This window comes from Squalius cephalus (assembly GCF_949319135.1).
Source record: "Squalius cephalus genome assembly, chromosome: 3".
NCBI lineage: Eukaryota > Metazoa > Chordata > Actinopteri > Cypriniformes > Leuciscidae > Squalius > Squalius cephalus.
In genome coordinates this window covers 4,421,809-4,443,513 of record NC_137124.1, presented here as the reverse complement: position 1 = coordinate 4,443,513, position 21,705 = coordinate 4,421,809, and the positions used below count along the sequence as shown (strand labels likewise).

Sequence of the window (21,705 nt, the reverse complement as noted above, 5' to 3'; positions counted from 1 at the left end):
GCAACAATTCCACACAAGCCATGTCTGAACCACAGCTTTTGGTTCAAACAAGAGGAGACTGAAACATAATTAGTAAGGGGCCACAGGTGCTCTTTATCAAGACTCAGTCAGCCAATCAGATCACAGCAGGATTTTGTACACTTACACATATTCGCATTCGCTCAGGATTCTGTTGGTGATAGCCTACTGTAACCAGATACCGAAATCTGGAAGTCCTTACTCTGAAATTTGAGCAGTGTTGATAGTATACGTTAGTCTGTGTCATCATCATATTCTTTATTCAGGACCAGAGCCGGACAGTAACGGAGTACATTTACTTGAGTACAGTACTTAAGTACAACTTTGAGGGATCTGTACTTTACTCGAGTATCATCTTTGGGGAGTACTCATGACTTTACTCAAGTACATTTGAGAGGCAAATATTGTACTCTTTACTCCACTACATTTCTATCCATAACCGTGAGTACCCGTTACTTCTTCTAAAAAAAAAAGGAAAAAAGAAAAATCTCGGAATCCCTCAATTTGTTGTTTCCCTCTCAAACGTGATTGGATTGTGCAGGCGCCACTGATTGGGACAGCCTATCAGCAATCACCTTCATGGTCAGATTTAGATAAGAGACGAAACCATGGACGAAACAATGGATGAAGACGCAGCAGGTCCATCCCGGGAATGTGCCAACCCGTGGCCCCACCTCGCCAGACTATTTCAATTTTCTTAATGTTAATGATAGTTTTCGCTTCAAGTGTTTGCTGTGTTTACCAATGTAAGCACTGTGGCAGTAGTAATGCAATATTTAGAAAATGTACTCTTGTACTCTTGATACTCAAGTACTTTTAAAAACAAGTAAGTACTTCTACTTAAGTAGACATCTGACTGTAGTACTTTTACTTGTACTTGAGTAAAATTTAGCAAGGGGTATCTGTTCTTTTACTCAAGTAATGAAGCTGTGTACTCTGTCCGCCTCTGTTCAGGACAAACATACAAAAATGGTTCATAGCACTATACAAACACATAGCAAAAAAACAAAACAACACAAGATAAAACATACAAAAAAAAAAAAAAAAAGAAAAAAAAAAAATTACTACAACAGTCAAAATTCCACAATACACAAAAAGAGTGTTCGAATATTAGCAAGCGTGCCGCACAAGCCCTGAAAAGTGAAGCCAAAACGTCTCGATCGCCCCCTGGTGACTGGTCCTAGTATAGGTCATAAGCCCTGCCTCGCCGTGTTATTCAATGGGACGCGAGACCAACTAAACAATTAAATTACACTTCAAATATATTTTTTCCAAAGGTGGTTTCTTTCATTTGCTGTTGTTTTTATCACGCTGATGTAAGTTCAAGTGTCTGTTTCAAAAATAAGTTGGTTTTTAGTTAGTTACGTGATGCGGTGGTGTAACGTCATGATTGACAGCTGTGATTGACAGGTTCTCTGAGCGAAGTAGTCACTGAAGCACCACGGACATTTTTTTCGGGATCTTCAGAGGACTGAGGAGATTGTATTTACTTTATTTTAACAAGCCTCTTGTCATACTGCAATCAATTTTCAAAAAAGTGTGCAGAATGCACTCTCCCGACGAGAGTGAGGGCGGAGCGTTGACTTCGCGGCTTTACTTCCTGCTCAATACTGCGCAGGTCTGGTCCCGAGATCGCTACTGCGCAGACTCAAGTTCCAATATGTCAGCGCCATATCGGGACACTGGCGGCTTCAGTTCTCATCAATGGAAGAGAGCGAAGGGGCGTCGTCCATCTTTTTTTACAGTCTATGAATATTAGCATATAGACTAAAACGCCAGTGGTTCCACAATCTCGAAGTGAACCTAACTGCACTCAATGCAGGGTTCACTAGTGTTGCGATGATGCTGTTATGTGACTCTGCTAATCTACACATCTGTACATGAGATTCCTGAGTACAGCAGGACCCGTGAATACATTAAAGGGTTAGTTCACCCAAAAATGAAAATTCTGTCAGTAATTACTCACCCTCATGTTGTTCCAACCATGTAAGTCTTTCGTTCATCTTCGGAACACAAATTAAGATATTTTTGATGAAATCTGACGGCTGCATCACTCCTCCATAGGCTTTCAGAGGGACCGAAACTCGTCAGCCCAGAAAAGTTATTAAAAACATCGTTAAAATAGTCCAAGTGACTACAGTGGGTCTACATTAGGCTACGTTTATCATGCGACGACAATACTTTTGCAAAACATCGCTTTGGATTAATGTAATTCTGCCAGCAGTCTTAACGTAAAAATTCTAGTGGAAAACGCAGACACAAAGTTCAGTTATGGAAGTAAAATAATGTCAAATGTTTTTGAAATAAAAAGCTCTCCATAGTCAACTAAAATTCAAGTAATGCGTAGTCACATAATATGATGTTTAGCCTCGATGATCCAATAGCAGCCTTCAAATAGCATAAGTTGTTTTGAAATGCCATGAATTTCAGTTTATCCTTCATTATAACTTCTTTTGCCTCACGTAACAGTAAAAATAAGTTTCCATTAAAACTTGATCATGATTAACATAAGTGTTTTTATATGTAAATAACATTCAGAAACTGTTTTTAAAATTAAATTAATAAGAATCAATAAATAAATATTGATGCAAAAACATAAGAAATTACGTTTATTGATTATGACTGATATTTGCCATGCACATCATGGACCGATGCACACAGCGGCGCGCTGTTTAGGACGGGTTCGTGTTAAAGAGCCGCTAACAAAGTAGGCTAATATTTTTCACATAATGTTCTCTCTCTTAAAATGTAAGCGAGTGTAATCAGCATTATCATATATTTCTGAAGAACTGAAGTCTGTCAGGTAAAATAAGAGCTTGATGCAGTTCAGTCTGTCTGATATTTTATTCCAACCGTTACTCCTGATCGGAGGCTGCCGTAAATATTTAGTCTATACGTAGAGTTCTGCTTCAACTAAGTTTAATGGTGCAACGCAAAAATATTTAGAAGTCGTAACTGAGTGTCCATTTACGTCAAAACTAGGCTAAGTTGTAACTTACGGACAGCTGGTACAACTGGCCCCTGATCTGTCCAACACTGAACTCACGAGATGTCTGAATCGGTGTACAACAAATCGGTAACACTTTACAATAATGTTCCATTTATTAAACTCTAGTTACATTAGTTAGCATTTGCCATTAATAAACTGCACTTCTACAGCATTGTTAATGTTAATTTCAACATTTAGGCTACTAACGCCCGTTTCACACATTTTTGAAAATGTATTTTTTTTTCGTACCCATGTTAACGGAGCTTTCACACTGCACGCGGATGCGGTCCGTCGATCCGTTCCAGTTGCGGTGCGTATACAGCAGTGCAGAGATCGTTTCCGCACCGAGTCTATTTCTGCTGTGCTGCACGCGCTGAATTAAAGAGACAGCGCATGTTTCGTGGTCAAAATGAACACAGATTGACATGAAAATTTAGTAATTTCACCATAAATGCATTTAATTAAATAAAATATAGTAATCTCACCATAAATGTATTTAATTAAATACTTTTTTTTCACAGTCATCTTTTTACTTTAAGACCGGGGTAAAGCAAGGAAAACTACAATTTACCTCAACAAGGCGACATAATGAACAACAATCGTCTCATTCGTGGAGGTTGAAAAACAAGTTATTTGTGACATGCAAGATTTATTGTATTCAAATTTAAATGCAAAAGAAAAGGCATACATAGATACAGACGGTTGGTCTGGGAACGCGCCCGGGAACGCCCCGTCACGTGATGTGAATTTAGCCCGTGGGGGAAAACATTGCCTTGGCGCTCATTGAAATACACGGGACAATCATGCCGAAGAGTTGCTGTGTCCTTTTCTGTACCGCCAATAAACAAACAAATTATGAATTGAAGTTCTACATCCTTCCTAATAAACACACAGAACCGTAAAGGAGGACAAAATGGCTTTTGAGCTTTCTTTTTTGAGATTACTGTGTGAGTAGATCCCTGTGTGATATAGTAGTGGGTGTTAAACTCGTATTAGCCAGATTTGTCTACATCCCTTGTGAAAAAGAACTATAGTAATCCTATAAGATTTCTATAATAGTGTATAATACTTCTGTGATGTTCTGTAATACCTCTAGATAGTACATAGTATCCCAAAATACTATAGTAGGCTATTCCTATAGGATTACTATAATATTTTGTCCCAAAATACTATAGTATTCCTATAGTTGTTTCTCATTCACATTAGCGTTATTAGCTGAAGGCTCGCTTGATAGGCCAATCGCGAACCTATGGAGTAGTTTGAGGTCTACACTCAATACAGACTGCAGTCTGTGAGTTAGGGATAACTGTCAGCACAGTCCCTCGGCAACTTCGTACTGATCACCGTTTTACAAAAGGATTAATAGTTTGGAGTGAATAATTGGTAGTGACGGTTTTATGGAGTTATATGCAACATATACGAAAGTTGATTGAGTTATAGGCTAATGTTACCGCTACAGCTACCGCGATGTCTTACCTGGAGATTCAACCAGATAACAAAATATGTCTGGAAACGACACCTCCGGCCATTTGGTTGGCTCATTGACCCAGTTTTTAATTAAAGGCAATCATAACCTTATGAGACATCCCTTTATTATTCCTTATGAATGAGACATCCCTTATTTAAATCCCTAACTCACGGACCACTTATGATTGCCCTTATTTAATTAAAAACTGGGTCAATGAGCCAACCAAATGGCCAGAGGTGTCGTTTCCAGACATATTTTGTTATCTGGTTGAATCTCCAGGTAAGACATCGCGGTAGCTGTAGCGGTAACATTAGCTATAACTCAATCAACTTTAGTATGATGCAACTCCATAAAACCTTGTCACTTACCAATTGCACGTATGCTTCACTCCAAACTATTAATCCTTTTGTAAAACGGTGATCAATACGAAGTTGCCGAGGGACTGTGCTGACAGTTATCCCTAACTCACAGACTACAGTCTGTATTGAGTGTAGACCTCGAACTACTCCATAGGTTCGCGATTGGCCTATCAAGCGAGCCTTCAGCTGATAACGCTAATGTGAATGAGACATCCCTTATGAAAAACAACTATAGGAATCGTGTAGTATTTTGGGATACTATAGAAGTACTATAGAGGTATTAGCCTACAGAACATCACAGAAGTATTATACACTACTATAGAAATCTTATAGGATTACTATAGTTGTTTTTCGTAAGGGATGTAGACAAATCTGGCTAATACGAGTTTAACACCCACTACTATATCACACAGAGATCTACTCACACAGTAATCTCAAAAAAGAAAGCTCAAAAGCCATTTTGTCCTCCTTTACGGCTCTGTGTGTTTATTAGGAAGGAGAACTTCAATTCATAATTTGTTTGTTTATTGGCGGTACAGAAAAGGACACAGCAACTCTTCGGCATGATTGTCCCGTGTATTTCAATGAGCGCCAAGGCAATGTTTTCCCGGTGTTTGGTGTTTTAAGCCCCCAACGGCGCCTTCAGCGAGGGGATGGGTAGGTTTAAGGTTGAGGGTAGGGTTAGCTGCCTCTAGGAGCCATTGGGGGCTTAAAACACCATCGAGCTGTTTTCCCCCATGGGCTAAATTCACATCACGTGACGGGGCGTTCCCAGACCAACCGTCTGTATCTATCCCTGTTTGCACCAAACCCATCTGGTGGCGTTGCTGCCAAAAAGCTCTTTTTTTTTTTTTTCATCTGACCAGAAGCCGGTCGATTTGAAGTTCCAGTCGTGTCTGACAACTGAATATGCTGGAGTTTATTTGTGGAGGAGCGAGGAGGATTTTTCTTGAAACCCTCTCAGGCTGATATAGGGGTTGTTTCATTTTGTTTAGGCTTTCTGACGCCCAAGACTCAACTAATCTCTGCAATTCTCCATCTGTGACCCTTGGAGAGTCTTTGGCCACTCAAACTTTCCTCCTCACTGTGCATTAAGACAATATAGACACATGTCCTCTTCCTGGCAGATTCGTAACATCTTTAGTTGATTATAACTTCTTAATTATTGCCCTGATGGTGGAAATGGGGATTTTCAATTCTTTAGCGATTTTCTTACAGCCACTTTCTATTTTGTGAAGCTCAACAATCTTTTGCTGCACATCAGAACTGTATTCTTTGTTTTTTCTCAGTGTGATGGATGATTAAGGGGATTTGGCCTTTGTGTATTCGTCATATTTATACTCATAGCTAGTCATAGCTACAATTTCATGTTAGTAACCCTGGTGTATATATATAAAAAAGTAAATATTAATGGGAATATACTTAATATTTTACTTGTAAAAAAATATTGGGGTGCCAATAATTATGGCCAATGTGTTTAGGAGAAAAAAAAAGCATTTATTTCATAATGTGATTTTTTCCCCACTTTCATTTCTTTCACGTCAATGAAAGGTTAGATTTTTGTGCATTTTTCAAATGAAAGTTCAAAAGGATAAACAATGCAGATATATATTTTTACAGCCATCTTTGATTATATTTACCAGGGGTGCCAATAATTCTGACCACAACTGTATGTTTCTGCTCACAAACATGATCATTTAGAACTTGGAAAATGTCAATAAAAGCTGAGACATAGACGACTATATCTGACGTTGCATATTAAATGTGTGAAACTCCAGGTTTATTATATTTCAAGCTAACACATCTCCACATTATTTCTATAAAACGACAAAATTGGTCAACTTTTTATTTTAAAAGAATAGTAATGAATAAAAAAATGCCACCAGGACCCTTTGCTTATGATGCTCATTTCAGAAGGAATATCTTTAATAAGACAAAACATTTTCCAAACTGGTGAATCCAAAATGGTCAATGTTTATGATAGTCCCTTTATTCATATTATTTGTTTTATTAATTATTATTTATATTTTGTTATTATGTTACGTGTTATTAAGTTATTTAATCATTTGTGTATGTATATTTTACTGCATGATCTGTGTTTGATTATTTCCAGATGTAAGATCTTTGGTGTCTCTTCTGTGCTGTCAGATTGAGTGGGTGTATTTTCCATTATATCTTTGACATTTGACCTCTGACCTTGCCGTTACACCAACTATGACATAATGGATAAGTCTGTTTGACCTTTTCTTATTAGACCAAAGCATAAGTTTCAGAGGATGCAAGATTTCTGTATGTACCTCTCCTTTCATTCTGCAAATATCTTCTAACATTCTTTCTCTATACTCCGATCTTCACAATCTCCGTCTGTTAGATAGAATCTGTTGTCACATTTCTGTAATCAATCTCAGTTAAAACAGATTAGCATCATCCACAAATATGAACAGTTTGAAAAAGGGCCCTCAAACTCCTAAAATTGCTAAACATTTATCAATTTGATTATGTTAAAAAAAAAATGCTCCTCTGCCCTGTTTTATTGTATTTCACTATCTCTAAATACAAATACATCAAGGTGCTTTAGATTCGTGAATATATATAGCCTACATATAATCTTCGTTCTAACCTAAAAGGCTTTATTTTGTGCTTGTTAAAATAATCTTATATTACTTAAAAACTAAACGGAGTTAAAACTTAACTAATCGTGTTAGTTCTCACCAAAATCAACAATAACGTCAAACAATAACACATTTCTTCAAAAGTAGTGAAAACCGTAACTCTTTTCGCAGATAATATGTGTGGCTCTTAAAAGAGCCTTTGTGTGTGTTGAGCTCCTCCTCTACTTGGAGCTGGTGTATTTGGTCACCGCCTTTGTGCCCTCAGACACGGCGTGTTTGGCCAGCTCTCCGGGCAGCAGCAGACGCACGGCGGTCTGGATCTCTCGAGATGTGATGGTGGAGCGCTTGTTGTAGTGAGCGAGACGAGACGCTTCACCGGCGATGCGCTCGAAGATGTCGTTGACGAAAGAGTTCATGATTCCCATCGCCTTGGAGGAGATCCCGGTGTCGGGATGAACCTGCTTCAGGACTTTGTACACGTAGATCGCGTAGCTCTCCTTCCTGGACTTTCTGCGCTTCTTCCCGCCCTTGCCGGCGGTTTTAGTGACGGCCTTCTTCGAGCCCTTCTTGGGTGCGGACTTCGCTAGTTCAGGCATGATGATTCAGTCAGAGAATAAGCTGAATCACTGCAGGCGGGCTTTATGCGCTGCTCTATGCTAATTTACAAAGGGAAGAACGAGGCTCTGATTGGTCTTCCTCGACCAACCCATAGAATGATTTCATTGGCCACAAACGTTCACTGACTTGTAGGTGATCCAATCAGAAGCTTTAAAATGTTAATCACGCCCATCGACAACAACCATCCCCCGCGACTCCTTTCCTTTGTTTCATTTTCCCGCATTTCTTCCTGACCGATTAAGTGAAATATTGTGAATGATTTCCATTCTTAAACGAGGTATGCTGATGATTCTATATTATTTTAACGTTTATTTAGAAGCAGAAATGGCATAATGTATACTCGATGTAAACTCTACACTATAAAATCATAATACTGTGAAATCTTTGAAAGATATGAATATTGGGCCCGAGAAAATACTTTTTTTTTTTATATTAGGTATTTTTCCATGTCATTGTATTGTTTACTAGCCTGACTTCGTCATACTCATATTCTAGTCAGATTCATCTCCATATAGATTTGATTATGGGGCGTGTCTCAACCAAGCGGCAACATTCTGATCTGAAAAATGAAGCCTACCCGGAAGTGCGAAAAACTGCAATACATCGAAAATCCGCTAGGGGCAGGTCCCAAAAGGGAGCAAATGTCCATAGCCCCCATGTTAAAATGTCCGTTTTCACAGCATAAATTCATGTTTTTACAAGTTGGTCCCATGGACTTTTATTGTATTTTTCGATAGGTTCCGAGTGCCTGACAACTGTGAGGGGGGTGAATTTTTTTCTAACTCGTTAGTTTAGATCGTATTTAGTTATAAAATATATGACAATAAGGGCGTGGTTAACTTTGATTGACAGCTTGATTGACAGCTGACAAGGCAGCGCCACGGAGAATGACAACATAAGACGCGCCATTTTTTAATACAGTTGACATATAATACTACTGTTTCTGTATCATGAAATGTAGTTTTAAGAGTTTTTCAGGCGAGAATGTAGTTGTTTAAAGCTCAAATCTGTGGTTTATTTAAAGATTTATGAAAATTGTATCCAGTTGATCCAGCGATGACCGGGTGCTCGGCGCGATGTACCCCGCCTGGAGCAGTCTTTCATCGGCTTGACGTTCTGAGGTTTGCCGCCAGTGCCGCAGACTCTGGCGTCTCTGTAGTGGTTAAACATGAGATATAATTCATCTTGTGTATATCTAATGGGCGATTTTTGGTCTCGTGAATCTATATTTTTTTCCCTGGGCAATCGTTTTGGCTGAGGGGAAGTTTCATAACTTTATAAGCTATTTAACTTTACCGATGTATGGTTAGACTCGCGCTGACTTTGTATGTTTAACTGAATTGTTTGCTTTATTTGTATAGCTTCTTATACCTTTTACTTATACTTTTATAATGGCTACATTGATAAAACTGAAATTTAACAAAAAGAGACTGGGTTGAGTTTTTGTCATTTAAAATTTTAATACAACGAAGATGATATGTAATGTTGTTTACTGCAAAATCTGTTGTTTAGTACAAATGCACATATTGCCTGGACCATAAAATGTTTAATATTTTTTATATTATATTTAAAATGAAAAGAGGCAGGTTTGTGTTTTATATATAGGCCTATTTTTTTTTTTTTTCATAAATAGGCAAACGTTATGTGCAGTTGAATATAATCAATATGCGTTGCCTGAACCACATTTGTGTGGCTATAATGTTTAAGATTTCTTTAAATGAAAACGAAAAGAGTTAGTATGGTGTTTTATAACATATTTCGTTGCCTGAAATGTACACAGAGATAACCGGAGTAGCACAGTGAGCTGAGTGACGTGCGCTGCGTTAGAAGGTGGGCGGGGTTAGGATTTCCCAAGATTTTCCAAGATGGCGCCGCCCATACCCCCCATAAACGGCTTCAAACCCGTTCTTCAGAAAGTCTATGGGTGACGTCACAGACGCTTTGTCCATATTTTTTTACAGTCTATGGTCTCAACCGAACTAGGAAAAAAAACCCTCTGCACTCAATTGGATAGACCTACAACCAATCAGAGCAACGGAGTAAATGACGCATGTTCTTCATTCATATTTTCAACCAACAAAATGTCGCGGGCGCGGCTCTCTGTTCCTCTTTTAAAATGAATGCGCTGTCGATATCTTCTATAACAGACGCGATGGCGGAATCTACACATGATGTTTCATAAACAAAGTTCGGGAGGAGCACGTACAAATAATCAATCCAATATCAACTTGTCATCAAACAATACCATGTCTAACGTTACCGAGGAAGCATTGTCAACTTACCTAACACTCCTTGACAGTTTTTCAGCATCTCTCGGTCCCTCCACCACCCCGAATCCTCACTCTTGCCTTGTTCTCTCACAACCAGGAACACGGGGGGAGTATGGCTACCGAGCCCACAGCCCTCTCCTTGGACAGCACGTCATATACGCATTTATTCTATCTTACTTATTTGTGTGAACTCGTGACATCTCATATAGCCTACGCATTTATTCTATCTTACTTATTTGTGTGAACTCGTGACATCTCATATAGCCTACGCATTTATTCTATCTGACTTATTTGTAAATGTGAACTCGTGAAATCTCAATTCTCCAGCTGCAGTCGTCTTTGTTGTAAACTAATTCAAATCAAGCGCTCTTTGGTGACGTGGGTGATTACGTAACCGCAGACCATCTGTCCATCATCGTATAAAGCCCGCCCTGGCAATTTGATTGGCTCGGCCTTCTAGGAGCCGAGCATAATTACTCCTCAATGGATCGAGTCCAGACCGAACTTCCCGACCAAAAAATGTTGTGGGCGGGGTTCGGGCTGGCACCCAGGCTAATTGTTTACAGCATAAAAAACAAATTAGGAGAAAAAAAAAAAAAACATTTTTGAAAAATTATATTTTATTTTTTTATATTATGCTATGTCCTCTGAACGACAGGACTCAGTTGTTTAAAAAATAAAATGACAAGATATTACATGTATTGGCAAAAACAATGGGATTATTTTTCTTCAGCAATACATTTTTAAGTTTTAGGAAGTTTTAACCACAATTTGTGTAAAGATGATTCTAGCCATGTTATGAAAGACATAATGTAATGAATTGATATTGTAATTGATGTAAACATGGCCATAAATGCCATTCCCATTCAACACAATATAACTGTATCTATTTTGCATATTAATGTTTACTTGGGCAACATGTAATGAAAAAAATAATCTGTATTCATTTTCATGTAATATTTCATAGGAATATTGGTATATAATTTCCTTCCCTTCACTTCTGTCTCCCAAAACCCCATATATTTTCCTGAGATGTTGATTTTAAGTCAAATTGAAATAATGCAAAATATTATATTTACATAAGAGTGCTAAATTTGATCACTAAATTAATGTCAGTTGCTTTTAAAGACTAAGCAGAAGTTGTTGTCATGGTGAAACCTCCAAACATTTGGTATCTGTGTAAAGCCCTGAGTCTGCTCTTTACAGGACATGTGTGTCAGAGATAATTACTGAAATATAAGGTCCACTACAGTAGAGAATAAATATTATACCACACTTTTAAAGACAAACATACAAATGTAATGAAGCGTCAGTGAATTACATTTTTTATATATATATATATATATATATATATATATATATATATATATATATATATATATATATATATATATATATATATTGCACAATGAACACGAACACCCAAAACTCTTTATAATTAAATTAACTGCAAAGCAGAATCGTTAGAATAACAGAAAAAAAAAATCTTTATTTGCTTAAGAAATCATTTAAGGTAATCATAATAATGAATTCGTAACTTGTTCTTTGTGTGATAATGTGTGTGGCTCTTAAAAGAGCCGTTGGTTTTTCTTCTTCGTGGATCTCTTAACCCCCGAACCCGTACAGAGTGCGCCCCTGTCGCTTCAGCGCGTACACAACATCCATGGCGGTGACGGTCTTTCTCTTGCATACCTGCAAACTCAGAAGGTCTGAAAAAGGTGACACATTTTATCAATTCAAATTTTTATATATACACATATTATATATTATATATTATATATTATATACACATATCATTTTATTTTGATATATTTAAACACAAAAATGTGATTGATAATTCTACAATATGAAAATGTTATGGTCATTATTATTATTTTACTTTACAACCGTGTCATGAATATTGATTGGTTTAAAGATTAGGCTAATTTATTATTAATATTTATATTCAACCTACTATTAGCCTCAAACCTTACCATTTCACCATTAATGATCAATTAATCTCGATAAAATATTTGTCAGAAGAGAACTACCCATAATCCGTTGCCATGGAGACACTGACGGGGTCGGAGTTTGATGGGAGTTTTTTCTAGTTCGTGAGCATTTTGTGACGCAGGTAAGTCAAACTTTGGCTTTAAGTTCTGAAGGTGATATTATACAGCTGTTTTAGAAAGACAACGTGTCTGGTTTGATTTGTTAAAATCTCGCAAACCTTTTTCAAATAGTAAAAAAAATACTTTGACTCGTTTTCAAAGTAGTTTAAGCCAATTAAAACTATAGCTAACTATTTTCAAAAGATCATGTTCCCTTAAAGGTATATTAAGATTTACACTAAATACATAACTTTCAAAAGCCAGGACTAATTGGATGTAATAGAGGATACCAGGGCTAATATTTCATGTAGGGTACATTTACACCTTGCATTGATGGCATATAGCTGCTAACTTACATGCCTGTTAGCCTGTTGGTTATTTACTTTCTCCTGTCCCACTATCATGTGGTGCTATACCTTAATTTTCTACAGTGAATTGAATTTGATATTAGCCTCTGAAGATTTCCTTCTGCCTTTGTCTATTGCAGTCCATTCCAGCACTGTGATGTGTAATTAGCATTAAAAGTAGATTTCCTAATATGTTGAGATTTTAGCAGTTGGTTAAGTGCTGGAAGAGCAAGAGAGTAAATGGTTTACTGACAAAAAAGTGGGAGGTGTTTGATATTTGTTGCACTAAGTAGAAAATTTCAAAATATTGCATGAGTGTAATAACACAAATGCGGTTGTTAAAAGACTTAACATTAGCTCAGATACTATATTTTCTCTAGGGAGCAGGGTGGCTTAAGTATGATATTTCCAATTCCTGCCACAGATGAATTACAAATGAATGATGATCAGGCTTCTCAGTCTATTTAAACGTGTTTATATAAGGTTATTATTGACTGTTCAAACTTTATCTTCTTTGCATTTAAGTCTACTCTTACTGACAAACATCAGCTGCAGATGCAGATGCAGTCACTTAGTGTTGCTTGCTTGCTGTTGTTAACAAGTAATGCATCATTTTAATATGATATTGATAATCCTGACATGGTTAATTTTCATTTGCAGAAATGACAAATCCCAAAAAAAAACCATGCCCTTCATGCCAGACTCTTAACAGGCTTAACAGAAAGACCTGCGTTGCCTGCCTGTGCTGTCTCCAAATCAATCTGAGAAAAAAACAAGAAAAGGTCAAGAACAGCAACTGGGCTGCTTCAGTCAAAAAGAACCGCAATTTCAGTAAAATTTTAAATTCTGCCCAGCTGTCGGTAAGTTTTCATAATCCTGATTTAACAAGAGGTAGGCCTACCAGATAATTATATAATCATCACAGTTGTGAATATTTTTAATATCATTAAAGGGTTAGTTCACCCAAAAATGAAAACTCTGTCAGTAATTACTCACCCTCATGTTGTTCCAACCGCGTGAGACTTTCGTTCATTTTCGGAACACAAATTAAGATATTTTTGATGAAATCTGAGAGTTGGATCGCTGCTCCATAGGCTTCTAGGTGGCCGAAACTTGCTGGCCCAGAAAAGTTATTAAAGAGATCGTTAATATAGTCCAAGTGACTCCAGTGGCTCAATCTTAAGTATATCAAGCGACGAGAATACTTTTTGTGCGCAAAAAACAAACAAAAATAACGACTTTATTCCACTATTTATTTCCTTCTCTCTGGGCCTCGTAGTGTTTTTGCGCGTCTGTGTTCACGTCACCACGTAGGCTCACTATTGGCCGACGCCGGTCATGTGTGGCGCAATGGATAAGACACATGCCTTTGGTGTGAGAGACCCGGGTTCGAATCCACTGTGAGACACCAATGTGTCCCTGAGCAAGACACTTAACTCCTAGTTGCTCCAGAGGCGTGCGACCTCTGACATATATAGCAATTGTAAGTCGCTTTGGATAAAAGCGTCAGCTAAATGAATAAATGTAAATGTGTGTGATGCGTGGTGACGTGAACACAGACGCGCTGCGCAAAAACACTACGAGGTCCAGAGAGAAGGAAATGAATAGTGGAATAAAGTCGTTATTTTTGTTTGTTTTTGCACACAAAAAGTATTCTCGTCGCTTGATATACTTAAGATTGAGCCACTGGAGTCACTTGGACTATATTAACGATCTGTTTAATAACTTTTCTGGGCCAGCAAGTTTGGGCCACCATAGCAGCCTATGGAGGAGTAAGACAGCTCTCAGATTTAATCAAAAATATCTTAATTTTTGTTCCGAAGATGAACGAAGGTCTTATGGGGTTGGAACAAAATGAGGGTGAGTAATTACTGACAGAATTTTAATTTTTGGGTGAACCATCCCTTTAAGAGTTAGAAGGTTTGTGTTTTGGTTGCCAGAAGGGCGAGACAAATATAGGTGGGGTTTAAGACTATTTTAGAACAGACTTCTAAAGCTGAAAGCATCCACACTTATACAGGCTACATTGACCTGTCAGAGGATTTGCAAACTGTGATCTATCCAAACATTTTTGCTTTCACATAAGTGAATCTGCCCACTTCTTTGCCACCATCAGGGCTGCAATGAACCACGATTCTTTAACAATGTCTACACTGTACCGTCCATAATCTTCTGTCATCCTAATTTGTCAAACCAGAGGATACAAATATTTGTCTTCATTGTTGTTCTTTCAGGTTTTGAAACTCAATGAACTTGGCTACAAGGCTATTCTTTTTCTGGGCCATCAAGACCGCAATGGCCAGATGATCGGTGACATGATACACTTTCTTGAGCCTTCTGGGACTGCTCAAGATATCATCATCAAGATGAGCCAGTTGTATGAGCATCTGCTGAGAAGTAAGTTGTCCTTAGTTTAACATGAAAATATATACTGTATTTATTAAGTAAGGGATAATGTATAGTGAGCCGGTTGTTATAGTGAATAACAACCCCGACAGGCTGAACGGGATCCCGACGCGAAGCGGGATCCTGAAGGGGTTGTTATTCACTATAACAACCGGCTCACTATACATTATCCCGCTTATTACATGGCTACCTACAAAATAAATAAATAATTTGACACAAATGATTTATTCAAAAAGGAGTTTATTGATTTAAAAACGATTGTATTGTTTCCGCTAAAGAAAATAGTCCGTTCCGCGTCCATAGCAACGCTCTGTTTTTCATGGCAACGGTCTGTTATACTTCGCAGCGGTCTGTTATCAAGAAATAACAGACCGCATTCTACATTGGAATTCAGCCAAGCCATGTAATAAGTAAGGGATAATGTATAGTGTATTCAAGTATTGTATTCTTGTATTCAAGATCCCTCCGCTTCGCGTCGGGATCCCGTTCAGCCTGTCGGGGTTGTTATTCACTATAACAACCGGCTCACTATACATTATCCCGCTTTTTACATGGCTACCTACAAAATAAATAAATTATTTGACATAAATTATTTATTTAAAAAGGAGTTTATTGATTTAAAAACGATTGTATTGCTTCCGCCAAAGAAAATAGTCCGTTCCGCGTCCATAGCAACGCTCTGTTTTTCATGGCAACGGTCTGTTATACTTCGCAGCGGTCTGTTATCAAGAAATAACAGACCGCATTCTACATTGGAATTCAGCCAAGCCATGTAATAAGTAAGGGATAATGTATAGTGAGCCGGTTGTTATAGTGAATAACAACCCCGACAGGCTGAACGGGATCCCGACGCGAAGCGGAGGGATCTTGAATCAGCCTGAAGGGGTTGTTATTCACTATAACAACCAGCTCACTATACATTATCCCGCTTATTACATGGCTACCTACAAAATAATTAAATAATTTGACACAAATACATGACACACATGTAATAAAAGAATTTATATACTTTCATTTTCCCCATACAGAATATTTAGACTGTATTTAGTGGTATTTATACGTATGCCACATTTAGACATATACTATTCATATCATTCAAGTGCCTTAGTAAAAACAGTGCCCCTGTAGCTCACCTGATAGAGCACGAGCATCATGTACTAAGGTTACCGCAGTTGCCCAGGTTTGATTTGAGCCAATACCCTTTGCAGCTTGTCATCCCCTCTTCTCCCTGATTCTGTCATTCTTTGATTGTCCCTATGCCTTTATTCATAAAAGTAAAAAGAAATCGCTTGCACTCCTTCAAAACCACATATTAGACAACCTGTCCATTCTAAAAAAATCCCTTTAGGGCAGGGGTCGGCAAATAAGTCTGGCATCAGGCCAACTTTTTTTCAAGCCAATAGATAATTTATATTCTGACATTTGCCGTCTGTGCACCCTATGGCCACTTAATCAATCACTTAAGCGGAAGTGATTATTTAAAGGGATAGTTTACTTTAAAATGAAAATTATGTCATCATACACTCACCTAGCCTGGTAATACCAGACTCTGCTACTTCGCTTTGCTTCGTAGAGAGAGTCTGGAATGGCGTAATAGAAAAACGTTTTCTTTCTCACGGGGGCGGCTTGTCTAAAGTTGAAACTCATAGGTTACCCGTAAGCCAATCACATAACGTTTGGTTATGACGTATGTTATGCGCCGTCTCAGCCGCATCAAATTTCCACTGTATGATGCGAAAACAAAACTATTGCGCTAAATACCAGTGAACATGGCTGAGAATGACTTTTGTGAAGATTATGTGAAGTAAATATATGCATCCATGGTAGAATCAGGGCCTCTAAACTAATATTTGACAGTAGAGAGAATTGAGAAAATATTTGTAGCCAACTGTCAAAGTTAGGATTAGTACTGTTAAACACAGCTCTTAGTTCTTCTCGAGTCTGTCGGAAATGCAGCAACTTAATTGCAAGATTACAGCATGACATGGAAATATTTAAGGACTGGAAAAGAAAGGAGACACTGACCTGTCAAAAGGGTGCCAGTTTGAGCTTGACAGATAAAACTCCAAGGACCATAAAAAAGCCAAGGAAGTCCATGGACTTGCCATCACAGAGCAGTGTCACCGAGGTGGGTTAAACACTACAATGCTAAGTTTGAAATAGGTTCAAACACTCTTCTTGTTCGGGCTTCAGTTTGCAAATGCCGTGAATTTTCTCCACAACAGACCGAATTGCATCCCGTGTCTCCATATCCGCGATCGTTTTATAGAAGCGAACTGAAATTGAGCGGAAGTATGAAGTCTGATGTAGTCAGGCTAACACTCACCCTCAAGTTGTTTCAAACCTGTATGAATTTCTTTGCTGAACACAAAGGAAGATATTTTGAAGAATGTTGGCAGCCAAATAGTTAACTGGAGCCATTGACTTCCATAGTATATATTTTTTCTTACTATGGAAGTCAATGGCTCCAGTTAACCGTTTGGTTACTGACATTTTTCAAAATATCTTCCTTTCTGTTCAGCAGAAGAAAGAAATTCATACAGGTTTGAAACAACTTGAGGGTGAGTATATGATGACAGAATTTTCATTTTAAAGTGAAGTATCCCTTTAAGTAACTTTTGCTTTCATGACTGTTTCAGCACCCGCCTTTATAATAAAAAAAATAAATAAAAAATGTATCGAAGTAATCCTGCCGCTTATTACCAACCACTGCTTTAGGGGCTATGGCCTCAACAGGCTCATGTATTTTTCCGTTTTAGATCTCAATAGAAGAAAGCCTAAATGAGTTTTAAAACAATTGAGTCTCCACTTTCATTTCATTTCAGGTTTATTGAGCAATGCACACTTATAATACATAAATGTGTAATGTGCCAGAAGGTTTAGGTTTGTGGTGCTGTGTTTACAAAGTCGCTCAATAGAGGAGGAGCCAAGAAACTTATAAGGGCATACCGGTTTATGTTTTGGGGATAATCTTGGTCAAACACTGTCTTCAGTTTCCTTTATGTTTAACATCCACGCTGTGGTAGTTTGCAAAACACCAATGAACAAAATTCATAACCAGACTACTTGGTAGATGTATCAGTCTTTGTAAAATAAACAAAGTTTACTAATGTCATTAGAGGATGTACGTCATAAAGGTGTATGCTCAAACCCTTATACGTGTCAAATGTGAAAACTAATATTGACTAGCATAAATATAATTTATCCCTGCTTCACCTTTTGTATTGTCCAGCAACTGAAATATTAATTGAGGTATATAGTTGATCGCCGGGAGGAAATTGTCTGATTTGATTAGAAAGAGGGGCTTTGCATTGACTGTGCAATAAAAAAACAATAAGCTGACATAATCTTCATAGTGGATTATCTAGCTCAAACTGTTTTAAGTGCCAGCAACTATATTAACATGGTGTTTTAAAAATGGGAATAATATTAAGAAATCTAAATCACAGTGTTATGTCTGGAAAATGCAATTAGGGTAAAGGGGGCCAGGACACAAAGACACTTAAAACACTCTGTGTTATGTTAGTCTAATTACGTTCACAGTGGGGAAAAACCTAAATAATGACAAAACTGTGTATTACAATATTTACAACTAGTCATTGTTCGACAACCTATTTAACATAAAATGTGCTGCTATGTAAGCTGCAAAAAAACATCTTATTTATAATGTGTATATTTATATTTCACCCAGTTTTACTTGCATTTAATATTCAAAATTTGCAGATTTATGTGCTCATCAACCAGCTTCAGGGGGACAGCAGCCCAGCAGCAGCCCAGTGGAACCAGTTCCACCAGTGCAGGAGGACTCAGCAGCTGGAATAGCTCCAGTGACTGAAGAATATGTGCTTCATCTTGTGCCTGTGTCACCTTCTCCCCTCTCTCATCCTCCTGCTCCCCTTTCTGCCTCCTCTCATCCTCCTGCTCCCCTTTCTGCCTCCTCTCATCCCCCTGCTCCCTTTCCTGCCTCCTCTCATCCCCCTGTTCCCCTTTCTGCCTCCTCTCATCCTCCTGCTCCCTTTCCTGCCTCCTCTCATCCCCCTGTTCCCTTTCTGCCTCCTCTCATCCTCCTGCTCCCCTTTCTGCCTCCTCTCATCCTCCTGCTCCCCTTTCTGCCTCCTCTCATCCCCCTGCTCCCTTTCCTGCCTCCTCTCATCCCCCTGTTCCCCTTTCTGCCTCCTCTCATCCTCCTGCTCCCCTTTCTGCCTCCTCTCATCCCCCTGCTCCCTTTCCTGCCTCCTCTCATCCCCCTGCTCCCTTTCTGCCTCCTCTCATCCTCCTGTTCCCCTTTCTGCCTCCTCTCATCCTCCTGCTCCCTTTCCTGCCTCCTCTCATCCCCCTGTTCCCTTTCTGCCTCCTCTCATCCTCCTGTTCCCCTTTCTGCCTCCTCTCATCCCCCTGCTCCCTTTCCTGCCTCCTCTCATCCTCCTGTTCCCCTTTCTGCCTCCTCTCATCCTCCTGCTCCCCTTTCCTGCCTCCTCTCATCCCCCTGCTCCCCTTTCTGCCTCCTCTCATCCTCCTGCTCCCTTTCTGCCTCCTCTCATCCCCCTGCTCCCTTTCTGCCTCCTCTCATCCTCCTGTTCCCCTTTCTGCCTCCTCTCATCCTCCTGCTCCCTTTCCTGCCTCCTCTAATCCTCCTGCTCCCTTTCCTGCCTCCTCTCATCCCCCTGCTCCCTTTCTGCCTCCTCTCATCCTCCTGTTCCCCTTTCTGCCTCCTCTCATCCTCCTGCTCCCTTTCCTGCCTCCTCTCATCCCCCTGTTCCCTTTCTGCCTCCTCTCATCCTCCTGCTCCCTTTCCTGCCTCCTCTCATCCCCCTGCTCCCTTTCTGCCTCCTCTCATCCTCCTGTTCCCCTTTCTGCCTCCTCTCATCCTCCTGCTCCCTTTCCTGCCTCCTCTCATCCCCCTGTTCCCTTTCTGCCTCCTCTCATCCTCCTGCTCCCTTTCTGCCTCCTCTCATCCTCCTGTTCCCCTTTCTGCCTCCTCTCATCCTCCTGCTCCCTTTCCTGCCTCCTCTCATCCCCCTGTTCCCCTTTCTGCCTCCTCTCATCCTCCTGCTCCCTTTCCTGCCTCCTCTCATCCCCCTGTTCCCCTTTCTGCCTCCTCTCATCAGGGTTCGTACGGGTGCTTGAAATCCTTGAAAGTGCTTGAATTTTGATGTTGTGTTTTCAAGGTTTGAAAAGTGCTTGAATTTTGGATACAATGCTTGAAAATGCTTGAATTTGTAACTGTATTTCTTTCACAAGAAATATCTTTCTGACGAAATAGTTCTTTATTAAATGGACAAAAAAAAATGTAGCCCTTCAGAATCAGATTGATTTGCGTTACGCTGGCCAGAGCAAAAGTAGGCGGAGTTTTCATTTTGATTTCCGCGGTTGTTTGGATGCACCGTTTTTATTGGCCACGCAGCGGCAACAGTTGAACTATTTTAAACTTTGACCGCGGCGACGTGCGCGCGAGCTCGCTGCGCTCCGCTTTGGTCAGAGTCGCGCGGCGCAAGCCATTGAAATATATCGTTTCATTTCATAGAGCAGCGCGGTCCGCGTCCTATCTGAAAGGGCCATTAGTGACTGAGAGTACTTGGTGTGATAATGTAATGTAAGTATTGCATGTCCGTTATGTCACGTTCATTTGTGGAATATGCAGTGAACATTGCCAAAATTACAGAACTGTAACGTGCAAATTAACCTGCAAACGTTAGCCCAGTGCATAACAACAGTCGTTGATTGCTGAACTGAAATCAGTCAGTGTCATAAGAAGTATACTGTTACTGTAAGGTTTAGGATGGCCCTATGCAATATTTACACTGCTCTATTCCAGTAAATGTATTAGCTAACGTTATGTCTTGGCCCAAAACATCTTGGCAATGAAATGCATATCAGGCAGGTGCCTGTGCACTCAGATATTGTTCAAACCTTGTCTATATCAAGAATGTGTCCCAAAACGGGAAGGCCTGTCAAATATATCTGTTCAAATCCCAAGTCTTCATATTTGAAATTAATTCAGTTTTACAGCCTATAAATCACATTATCTGGTAAGCAATATTTGGACATTAATATAATGAAAAGTATATTATTCATATGCTTTAGGCTATATACTTAGTGATACATTTTGAAGAATAAAACTTGTGATTGGCTTAAATATTAGGGCTGCACAATATATCGAAATATTGCAAATGTATATATTACAATATGCATAGTTGCATATCGCAACGGCTTGCAATAACTGGGGTCATGAACAAAAGACAAATAAAATCACTCACTGCTTTTGGCTGAATAGGCTAACTTTTGTAGCTTTAATAAGAATCAGTATATTTAATTCATGCAGTGAAAACTAAGCAGTGTTTATTTTTACATTTGATTAATCAGAATCTGTTGTTAAATAAACCTAATGTAGGATAACCTGAACCCCTAAACCCCAGTGATGTTAAAATAACACTTCTTATGCTACAGAACACTGATGTTCACTGTCAGAAGTTGTAGGGATATTTTCTTATCACAAAAAGATTGTGAAACACGTATGTGTAGGTTATA

At 39.0% G+C, this 21,705-nt stretch overlaps 2 protein-coding genes across 2 annotated transcripts in view; one reads left to right on the top strand and one right to left on the bottom strand.

Moving 5' to 3' along the window:
• The window catches only part of LOC307156318 (serine/threonine-protein kinase Nek4-like), a gene marked incomplete at its 3' end in the record, with an annotated part of 945,281 nt that overhangs the window by 700,994 nt on the left and 222,582 nt on the right, over nucleotides 1-21,705 (top strand). The window lies entirely within an intron of this gene.
• Nucleotides 7,668-8,042, bottom strand: LOC307156098 (histone H2B-like; the record flags this gene model as incomplete). The annotated part of the gene is made up of 1 exon (XM_079867311.1): nucleotides 7,668-8,042. One exon carries the CDS (start codon nucleotides 8,040-8,042, stop codon nucleotides 7,668-7,670), a length of 375 nt encoding a protein of 124 aa, XP_079723437.1.